Here is an 11944-nt window from a genome sequence, read left to right on the forward strand (position 1 = left end):
TGACAAAGTGCACCGTGCGCGAATAGCTAATAAGCAGAGAAGAATGCTGTTGGCGAAATCACAGGCATTTCAGTAGTCTGCAGTCGCGATGTGGGTGCAGCAAGGGTCAAGCACTAAATCGCGGACACCTCCAGCGTCGCTTGGAAACGTGTAATTCACATGGCACGGTAAACAATCGGATAGGAAAGGGAGAGTTGGCATTATCTCGACTGCGCCGAGGCGAGCAGCCAATTGAAAACCAGACAAAAACAAGCATCGCGAAATAAATAATACGCTTGGAATGAAAATGCTTTGAAAATACGCATCGCGTGTTAAGGGTTATCCCCCTTGCTAAATGATTGCGAGAACGTGCGCAAAACACCCGCGCCATCTCCATTACCACACACCACGCCACACACGTTATTACGCGCTACAATGTACTCGTGTATAATGAAAGCGGAGATCTACGGGATCCACGTGCTCACACTCGCAATCCTATTACATTCGTAACGGTTACTTCATTACTGCAACTGCTTATTACACACTTTATTTATAAGCGAAAAAATCTACGCGATTTAATCGTAGCTCCTCGAGAAGATTCGCTTCATCCTGGGCAAAAGTAAAAGCAGAACAGCTTAATTAGTTTAAGCAGTTCACTCGTGGTTTCCACGTGTGCCTGTGCATAGATGAATTTACGTAACGTGGTTATTGCTATTTATGTAAATTAATTGGAGAACCGGACTGCGGACAGCTGTCGTTGATCGATGAGTTTAGAGAATAGTGATTCTGGATGGTGGTGCCAGAAACGGGTATTTTCTTCCCCCCACTATCACTCGCTTTCCTATGTTAAATATAGGGAATGGGAAGCATGGCAGGGGGAAAGAAAATACCCGATTCTGGCAACTTTGCAATGCGGTCCTGGACAGTTTTGATGAATGATAATATTTATCATTACTGGCATGGAATTTTCATGCACGATTAAAATTCGTACACGTGCTGGTCTCGTGTCAAGAATACACCGCGCGGAGAAATGCTGAAAAAGGGTTGTACGCTTATAGTGTCGATCGTGGGAAGGATCGCAGTTAAAATAGATAAGTATATAAGAACGAGCGATTATTGGGCGATCTATAGGTATAGAACGATCCTTATCTCCAGTGATTATTATTAACGAGCATTTTGCTAACAATTCTCGAGCACGATAATTAACTCGCTAATGTCTGTCCATCGTGTCGATGTTTCGCAATTCGTCCCCCCTTTTATAAGGGAGTATATATATATAAGCGCGCAGAAAGGTTTACATAGATCGAAGATAAATCCGAGCTAAGCAGGGCTTAAGATGATATCTCGGTGAATCGTACGAGTACTGGCTGACGGTATATATAGGCTACGAAATTTATTCGTAGGGCGAATAATAGAAATGAAACGCCTTCGAGTGCATTAAATTGCTGGGATCTATCTGAGCTAGTCACTTGGGTAATAAAGCGAAACGATCGAGAATATAGATCGCTGCTGGGATATGAATTATGAGAGCAATCTATAATGAGACAATCGCAAGTGGCATTTTGGTACCTCTTATCGCGATCCCTTGTTAACCGCATTCTGGATCGATGCGGCTCACTATCGATCTCTCGTTATCGCACTGGCCACGCTTAACGTAATAATAACAGAAAACCGATAGCAAACAATGTCAGTAATGCCCGTTAATTCCTATCAGATAAGGCTCGGCTGACTTCAACATCGTTCTACCATGATTGGGTATCAAGGTTAATAGCTCTAGCGAGACAACTTTCTTTTCGCAAAATGGTAAACCTCTACGCGAAAACTAGACCGCTCTCCGTGCAATACGTCGAATGCTTTGCAAGCCGCTTGCTTTTTGCGCGTAATTGACTTGTGTCCAATTATAATTTGTCCATTATCCAGCCTGGAATCTTAATTGTGTTGCAGCCGCGTAAATATTTATCTGTCTGCAACTTTTTAAAAATTGAATCATCCCTCGGCCATTGGCTCCTTTATTAGCCCAAGCGTCGATCGAGAGACACGCGAGAATCACCGATTCGTTTATACATATCTGCAGTATAGTGATTACCATGGTAGCAATTAATTTGCAACAATGCTGCGGTCGAAGGAAATTTATGTGGAAATGTATGATAGAAAAGAGGAAATGGGGGAGATGGAGAAAAAGAGAGACGGAGAGCGAGGGAGAGAAAGAGAGACAAGCCCGCGCCTTAATGGAAGCGAGTTAACGACCCATGGAAACGTAAATGCAGTCACGTACTGGCTAGTAACGATCGACGAGTGACCAATCAATGCTCATTATTTATGGTTGTAGCTATAACTACCGACAACGGTCACTTTTCGTGAAATTCCACGAAGCTAGTCGCGAAACGTTTTAACGAGACTCGCAAAACTGATTAACCGATAATCCACCATTCGCGAAATCCAAAGTTTCGACCAAGAATGGCCTAGCTCAATAACTTTCTATATATATATATATATGACGTTAATTGATCGATTATATGAAATAATTGCACAACGTCTCAATTTATAAAAATAGACGGACAGATATAACTAGTTTATATATAGATATATATGTATATTATAGTAATATTTTAAACGACAAATTTTTCTTACTTTTACGATACGATTTTTAATCGGTGTGTTTTTTCTTTTTTGTTCTCAGGACGAAGTAAGTAGACGAGCCACGAAGGTAACGCACAGGCCGTACACATTCACGCAAGAGGTATGCGAGTGGGGTAGAGAAGGAGGAAGAGAGAAGGGGGCAGGGAGAATTTTTGAGAATGGAAAATTAAAAGTAACGTTTAGAAAGAAACGAAATAAAAACAGAAGCACGAATAACTATTAGAGTTCCTGGAGCGGAAAGGGGTGGGGATAACAAGGAGAAGAAGATCCGGATAAGGACCGTCATCCATTTGTTAATGCTCAAGTGTGTGTTCCTCGTGTGTAGGACACGACAGCGCGGCACGCGATGAAACTCTCGTAATTTTCGAGCAGAAAGACAATAAGAATGAGAGAGAGAGAGAGAGAGAGAGAGAGAGAGAGAGAGCGGAGGGAGAGCGAGGGGAAACGAGATTGAAAAAGCCGGGAAAAGGAAAAAGAAGTCCGTGCTGTGTGTACGTCGACACGGCGAGGCTCGTTTGTCCGAGTTAGCAGACTCGCGGTTATAACTCAAGTGAGTCCGACTCGTGGAGAGGCTCGTCGTGATTCCACTCGTGCCACGCTATTACATACACTATTTAGAGGAGAGACGCACACAGAGGCGCGTATCGAAACGCGCGAGCACCACCGGATTCACGGAAACGACAAGTCGATCGACTAGGTACGCGCGGCCCTAAACGATCGTGCGACTATTTGCGCTCGGTAATCGACGCTCGTTTCACCTGCACTCGCGATGAGAACGCGCCTTAATTGATGATCACCGCCGCGTTATCCAAGTGCGCGCGCCTGTACCTCCTTAAACACCAGTTTCCACTAACTAAAATCAACGCCCGCTTGCGACATTTATCGTGCAATTATTGTTTCTTTTGCCTACCGTCTGCAGTATTCCGCGCTGTAATCTCGCCGCCGAGGCTCCTGCGTACGTATACGCTCCTTTTGATAAACTCGACGTTATACATAAATATATATATATATATATATATATATATATATGTATACACACCTGGACGGAGAGGACGCTTTCTAAAAGTGCGAGTCCCAGTGCGCGCCGCATCAACCATGGAATGCACTTTTTCGTATATACAGACTCGCGGAGCGTTTGGAAAATGGTATCGTTAATGGGGTTACAAAGTCTTGCGTTAGGCACGACTAATCGCTGAAAATTGCTCCATCTTCCGCCGAGCCGTATAACAACGCCCCGGTTAACGACTCACCCTTTTCCTTATAGTATCGTTCCATTAACCCCTGCGTCTGCTACACTCTCCAGCAGAGTTATAATTATCCTCGATAAATATTCACGCGCCGTTTAGACTTTTATCGATCAACCTCGCCAATATTGGCTCCGCTGAGGAGAAAAAAACCTCTCTAATCTCTCTCCTCGTTTCTTTCTTTTTCAATTAACGCGCGCACGGACAGCTAAATCATTGGTTTTGTCGTTATATGGACGGGAATTTTCCGAACGCCTAACTAGCCGACAATCGGCATAATTTTTCAATTCCAATTATTATACGCGATCGTGCTGAATTAATGACGTTAATAATGCTAGGTTATCGATTCTCAGGAGGAAATTGATATATCGGTAAATCGTACTTAATCGTGGCTTATTAATACTTTGATACGGCCATAACTTGCTATGGCAATTAAGTAAAAGGTATACATATATATATGTATGTATAATTCGCGTTTATATTATTACTCGGGCGCTGATGGCGAAAAAACAAAGTATATACTTTCTATATTTCCCCATTAGCCGGTACGCAGTCTGGAGAGATAACGAACGTGATAAGCTGTCAATAAGGTAGTACATCACTTGCTTTTTTTTCTCGTTCTTCAAGGCGTTCGTTTATTTGCCACGGCTCGAGTTATAAAGGCCAGAGTTTTATTGAAAAAGGCCGTAAATCCTAAATGAAAGTCCGGACGATATAGTCGATTTATACCGTGGAGAATCTCCGTCTCGCTGGCAGCGCGAGCGTCGTTAATGAATTCTTAGGCTTCTATTTAGGAGGACGTTGTCGTTTCGTTTCAGCCGATACTGGCGAACGTAATTAAAAGCAACGTGACGAGCAAGTCGAGTGGCATTCTGCGTTAAAAGCCGGCCAACGATGCTCGAGCGTTACGCGTCGAGGGCCGATCGCTTTCCGTAAATATATATCCCTTTCGAAATGATATTGCGCGAGTGGAAGATTTAATTATAGCCGGTGCATAATTAATAGTTTATTCGTGGAAAACGTAGCTAACATCTGAGTCAAAGACAGGCGTTGAAAATTAGTGTTTCTCCAAAGTCGTGGGTCGTAGGTATGCCAAGCACTTCGGAGTGTACTCGGTGGAAGAGGCGTCTTAGCATTATTGGTTTTACCCCTAAGAGTCCGAGGGTGGAGAGGGAAGAATTCGCCACGGTTGGAGAGAGAGAAAGAGGGTGGTGTGCAAGAAGAAGACTGAGAGGGGTCGTTGCGGCAACGAAGCTGAATATAGTGGAGAAATGCGAGAACTGCTTCCAAACGGGCCACCCCTCCCTCCCCCTCTCCCCACTAACACCGTCTACTCGACAACAAGACTACTTCGCTTCGCTTAAGTAATTAGACTGCCGACTGTTCGTTACCTCAGTCAGTCTTCGCTACCACGGTCTAGAACGAGAAACTGCCAAGGCTGGTATGTTTCACGCTATACCTGCGCACCTCGCCACTTTACTAGCTCTACTTCTCGATACACCGCGAGAACCGCCTCTCCTCTCCACTTTCCTCCCTAAACTCTCTACCAAACTCTGACCAATCAACGCGAAAAAAATTCTTCCAGCTGTAAACGTTTTCCATAACAATCAAATGATCGCTCTCATTTTGTTCTCGTGCGTTCTTTTGTTAAATTAATTCGCGGACATCAGTTTCATATAGTCCTAAATAAAATCATAATTTGAATTCACTCAAATCACAAATAGAATACAGATTGACACAGACCGGATATAAATTATGTTAGATTAGAATGCAGATAGATTTGATTCCCTTCAAATTTCACATGGAATATAGATTAATGCGGACCGGATACAATTATTATAGCGTTCAATGTTATGGATAGACTGTAGAATTATTCATTTTTTTAGACAGAATATTTTTTGATTCTTACTTTATATTTTTGAATCAAACTGAAGCATATTTATTAGTGTCACGACCTCGTATATATAATGTTTTGCATAATTAAAATTAACATTTCCTACAATATACGTATACATCTACTAAAAACCGAATTATTAAATCTCACTATATTAAATATTTCTTCCACAAAAATTTTTCCGATGCACATATCAATTAAACAAAGTAATGAAAAATCATAGTCTACTATAATTATCCTTAATCCTAATAGAAAAGAGTACTATACTAACAAACATAATACGCGAAATCAAAAAGGAAGCACAAGTGTCGAATATTTCTTATAAAAATGTTTTTCGCAAGATTAAAATATCCGAAATGGCTGTTGATAAATAAAACCTCAAATTATCTATGAGAAAAGGTCTTTTAAAAGAATTAAATTCACATTTATCGAGCAGAAAAGTATTTAGAATATTATGTAGAAAAAGAAAATTTTGAATCAAAAGAAGAATTATTGCCAGCTCCCTGCATTGGTGTAATGTATAAAATATCTATATAAATGCTTATTTAGCCACCCTCGTTGCAGAAAACTCCCACTAATTGGTTAACGGGGGATATACCGTGCAAAGACTGTACCTCAACGCGGAGTCTGCGTTGATCGCACGACGCGATAGAAAGCGCGTTGATCGTTATGATTTGATTTATTCGCAATTACAGTCGAGGTGGCCGCGTGTAAATGGCGCGCGAAACGCCACGCCGTGTTTAAGCGATGAAATATTAGCGAGGTGAACGCGGCTGATTCAACTCCGAGAAGCCCCGGAACTATCGATTCTACAGATCGGATTATAAAATCCGATCGCACGGAAGACCACTAACAGATTCCATTGGATAAACCGGGTCTCGACAATCTCACCGACTATCTCCAAAATAACGAGCCCTTAAACGCTTCTGCACGAATCTACATATAGAATTCCTTATAGGATATCACAGGCTGCTTTCTTAAAACGAGCGTCAAACGATCTTTGTATATAAACTATTCTATGCTATATATACTGTGGTGTATAGTACATAGACGCATGCGCACGATTCAAAAGATCAATTGATACGATATAGCCGCGAAATTTCTATTCGGGGAGTCTAAAAACAATGGATAGCGGTAGTTTTGATTTGTGGGGAGTCCATTGGAAGCGGCGCGGCGTCTTCATAAAAGTCGTCGCGGTGGAAGAACCGTGAGAGAAGCGTGAATTGAATTTTGAGATTTGAAAGTATGTCGCTTCGCGTTTCTACGTTTCTAGTCCCTATAATAGTGTCCAGGCTGGACGGTTGGAACGTGGCTTGACGCCGTCGAGAGTCACAAAGTTGGGTTAGGATTTTGCCGGGGGTTTGGGGCCCTCGACAATAATAATACGCTTGATTTACGATAAAGACCCGCGTGAACGCGCGTGTATACACGCCGGAGACCCAGACGTGGAAAACTCGCAGGACGATAAAAGAAGAGAAAGAATCGCGGAAGGATTTACACAAGAACCGGGACGATCTGTCGTTTCTTCCACTTTACTCTCACCTACGAATCCCGCGAGCTCGTTAAACGACACCACGCATATCCAAACTCGCCTTCTATATTTAGATATCGCTGTGTGTGCACGGTGCAACTAACCTATACCGACGCGTCCTCCCGGCTAAATCCAACCATAACAAACAGCCTTTTTCTCACAAATTCAACAAGAGTATCGTAGCTAAAATCAATCTATATTAAGATGCGCGAGTTATCGACATCTATTTGTCATAGACTCGATTTATTAGCCAGTGTGAACTGTATGTATATGTATATGGCGCAGCTTTTACCGCGTGTCCCACGTAAACAAGCCCACGCGTGGTAAACCTACCGGTAATAAAGCGGGCTTCCAATGTTTTCGTCTTGCAATTTGCCCTGGCAGAACGGCTAAATCAACAAAAGACGCGTTAAAGGTGTTTTCATTTAGGTGTGGGGGGTTATTCGAATGTAACCTGACCGCGCAGATGTTTACGAATAAGAAGCATATAGGTGCATGGACATGGCGGGTAAACGTGCAGCACTTTGCAAGGTTTTAGCGAGTGCTGCGCCTCTCATCGTATCGCGTTACTTGGTCTATCACTGGCGAATCGTGACACGAAGGCTAAAAATGTGCGAGGTTGGTAAAGAAGAATTAGCGAGAGAGGACTGTCCAGACAATAAAAGACAACGTAAAATTTGTCATCGCGAAAGAGCGGCCGTGGACCGTTAATTTTCGCAAAGTTATTGGCGAGTAAAGCCGCGAATCGATGCCTTCCCGAGGCAACCGGAGGATTATAAATCCTGTCGTAATAAATTACCGCTTATGTAAACTTCGTCTTTATTATCCCGAGTGTCGCCTTTACTCTCAATTATTTACAATTAGTTGCGCAATTTTATACCTAGAATAACTGCAAGAATGTATCATTTCACACGTGTAGCTCTCTAATACGTCAATCGGATTATGCCTGTACGCAAATCTCTCACTGCGAACTTTTACGGTCATATATTTATCAAGCCAGTCACTCCCCGGCACTTCCTTACTTAACAAACAATTGCTCAACTATCCATAAATAATTTTTTACTGTTTCTTTTTACAAGCGAGAAATAGGAATTTCCATCTGCATCCCTTCTCCCCCCAACCCTACCATGCCGCAGTTTTATTTTCATAAAATGCTATTTATAATATATTCTACACGTACAGGGTGTATGAATGTACCACTGAGAGCCTACCGGAGTGTACGGGTGTAAGAACTCATTTATCTCGGTAACAATGCGCGATATCATTCTTTGTGTTGTTGAACCTTATTCACGTCCCATATATAACTATTTACACTCTGGAAGGTTGCAAGAGAACCATATTTATGTAGGTTATAGTTTCAAAAAAATAGATTAGTTTTACGCCCGTATTCTGCTTCACCTTCAGTGGTAAACCACGTACACATCTGCAGGTGTCTCATCCTCTAGCATCCTGGTAAAAATATTGTGTTATTTAACTACAGTACTCGCGCACTCACTATAAATTACCATGGTTAATAAAATCTTGGATCATTAATTTTTAATGACTATCGTATTTTAATTACTATTATTGTTTATTGTAAAATTAACGTTCCTCGACTAATCCCACTCACCAAATTTAACAACTTACTTTACACGAGATTAGAGGACTTTGCTATAGTCAAATAGCACGAAATATTTTGCATTCCACAATATTGAGAAGGGGTCTGTGTGCACTATAGTTTATATCTAGCATATTCTTCTAGGGGGTCTGAGTTTACTTTAATCGGCATATATCGGTGAGTTTCATTTGAGAAATCGACAGATAGGAGTTAACGGTAGAACCTTCCGTGCTTGCAGGTCCCAGAACAAGGAGGGTCAAGAGGTCGGGTGACACGCGCGGGAACGGCGCCACACCTGAAGAGAAGCGGCCGCGAACGGCCTTCAGCGGTGAGCAGTTGGCAAGGTTAAAACGTGAATTCGCGGAGAACCGATACTTGACCGAGCGCAGAAGGCAGCAGCTCTCCAGGGATCTTGGTTTGAACGAGGCGCAGATCAAAATATGGTTTCAGAACAAACGGGCCAAGATCAAGAAGGCCAGCGGCCAGAAGAATCCCCTGGCTCTTCAGCTTATGGCACAGGGCCTCTACAACCACTCCACCGTCCCTCTCACCAAAGAAGAGGAGGAACAGGCTGCGGAGCTCCAAGCAAAGTGAACCAATTCGACCACCAGTCAACAATCTCACTATATAAATATATATGTATATATACTATACGTAGTATATATAGTTAACTTGTTTCGTTCGATTCATCGCACCGAGGCTAAACAATTTGCGTCCTGGCCCAATCCAATCATCGATAACCAAACGAGACTTTCTATAGTCTCTCTGCAGTGTTCTTCTTCGATTTCTTACCCTCCTAAAAGTCTTCGACTATTATCATTTCGATTCTCCATCTTTCTAGATTTTTCTCTCAACGCTCGCGCGACAAGAGCGCTCGATTTTCGAGTCTCACTGGAACACTCGTCCTTCCGTAAGAAAGACTGCGAGACTATTATAAGACGCTATTAAGATAATGTAAAAAGTATCTTCGCTGTTAATAAGAAAAAAAAGGTCCTATACCGAATCTATGAGCTTCCTGAAAAATATACGAGCTGACGAATACGAATGGATTGGAGCAATTTAGCCAAGGATGGATTTGTGCGAGACTTGCGAAAATTTCGAACGAGGAAGGCACTTTCATGTAGAGTAGATTTAACGCGAAAGGTTAGTTAACATGAAAATTCGCCACGAGGAGCCGTAGCGAAAAAACGTTCTAGTGCCATTTGACCTTCCAGTGATTACTTGGCGCGGGCAACTGGTGTAAATTAAAGCAGTGTCGAGACTCGGAAGAGAGAGAGAGAGAGAGAGAGAGAGAGAGAGAGAGGGGGGGGCATACGAGGAACTGGAAGGGAAAGAGAGAAATGAGTTCTTGGTTAATTTATTGTAAAAATGTAAGATATCCTATCCATGTGCGAAAGACGTGATTGCAATGTGCAATAGAACCTTATACATATTATATAGAAGATAATAGAAAGGCTGTACGTATAGGTGTATTCGAAAGATCGATATGTACATACCGTACCATTTAGCGAGAAAACATCACATCCTCCCTATAGACTGTTTAAAGTTACTTAGCTATTTATTTACTTCTACCGTGTAAAATGCGAGGCAGAAGCATTGCGAACGCTCATGCGAAAACTCATACTTGTAAGATTATTTAAAATCAAATTAAATATTCCTATTATCAAGCCATAAATCGTCTTCTCAATCTATCAAAGAACACTCCTCCTCCCTATCCTGCAAAGCACACACAGCAATCTGATATATTTACAGGAATATTATAGCCAAGAGATCGTTAATTAAAATTCAAGAAATCAACACTGGCGCGTTGTGAAATTCATATCCAGCGGAATGATATCTCCTTTTTATTGGCTTCGTTAATGTATTATCTATAAAAGCCATCGTAAAATTGTCGAAGACACTTTATAATATATTAATCTCAACTCAATATTCCCTATTGGCAATGCGTGGCAGATAAACAGGTATAAAATATAGGATTTCGTGGATTTTGCATTTTCGAGAGAAAACGAGGCAATAATTGGACATTACTAACTGCCAGTCAATGACACGCGTCGTTTCAACCATAATATAGAGGATTTTTCGAGTTTTAGGTGAGTATACGGTGAAAGATAGGAACAAGCTGTGGGAGAGATAAGGAAGAGAGGATATTGTGGCAACGAGAGTTGGTATAGATGAAGGGGGTACAGAGGAAGGAGGCGGGTCGATCGAGCATTTGGCGCATGCTTCCATCAGCCCGATAGATTCTGTGCCATGGCCAGAGAGTTGACGCGAACCCCATGGATAGCCCCTCCCGTTCGCGAGATATCGATTGATTTACAGTCGAAAGGTGGCCATCGCTGATATCAAAACGGCCACGCCTACGACGCCGTTCACTCTAAACGCATTTCGTGCTTATTGCGTTACCTCTAACAATGTCACTATTATAATTCTTAATTCAACGCTCTTAAGGTCACCCGGGACTCTTAATTTGCGCAGATTTCTTCAATTCTTCGCTAATCCTTATAGATTCGCTCTTTCGATTTCTCATGAAATATAGGAAAAATCGACTAAACAGGAGTGGAAATAGAAGATCCTGGTGGTATGATCATTGTCTATAGGGGCAGAAGTGAAAAATTGAGGAAAAGAGAGACTGGAGGGTTCTCTCGAAGGGACCGGTCGGTAAGTAATAGACGGCATTAGCGTACAATCTGCGGAAATCGGATGAAAGATGAACGTGACGAATAATCGACGCCGGACATTTTCGGGACTTCCGCTCGTCGCGACACGGAGACGAGAGAGGAACGAATGGACCAATCCGTTGCGCGTGTATCGATACCTGCCTTCGGCCCTGTCGTATTTCACACGCCAAGCTACAAATGCTCCACCATTATCAGCTTCAACGCGTACAAGCTCCGTCGCTCTCCTCGGCGAGTGACAAATTTGCAATGTGCTCGCTTCCAAAGAATAAATCAAACTTTTGTTCATTAACGAGTTTCAATTTTTCTCTATCCCCACTCCCCCTCACCCTCCCTCTTCCTCCCTGGATAATTATGAAAAATAACTGATCGAAAAAGTCAGAA

At 42.3% G+C, this 11944-nt stretch overlaps 1 protein-coding gene across 1 annotated transcript in view; it reads left to right on the forward strand.

Moving 5' to 3' along the window:
• LOC136785132 (segmentation polarity homeobox protein engrailed-like) overlaps window positions 1-10547 on the forward strand; it is a 50629-nt gene extending 40082 nt beyond the window's left edge. Inside the window, exon 3 of the mRNA XM_066746168.1 lies at window positions 9124-10547. Within this exon, the coding sequence (XP_066602265.1) occupies window positions 9124-9479 (356 nt within the window). The 3' untranslated portion in view covers window positions 9480-10547. The remainder of the gene's footprint in view (window positions 1-9123) is intronic.
• Window positions 10548-11944: the final 1397 nt, after the last annotated feature.

The sequence above is a fragment of the Prorops nasuta genome, unplaced genomic scaffold (assembly GCF_024137725.1).
Source record: "Prorops nasuta isolate Cenicafe-Biocafe unplaced genomic scaffold, Cenicafe_Pnas_1.2 PNAS00003, whole genome shotgun sequence".
NCBI lineage: Eukaryota > Metazoa > Arthropoda > Insecta > Hymenoptera > Bethylidae > Prorops > Prorops nasuta.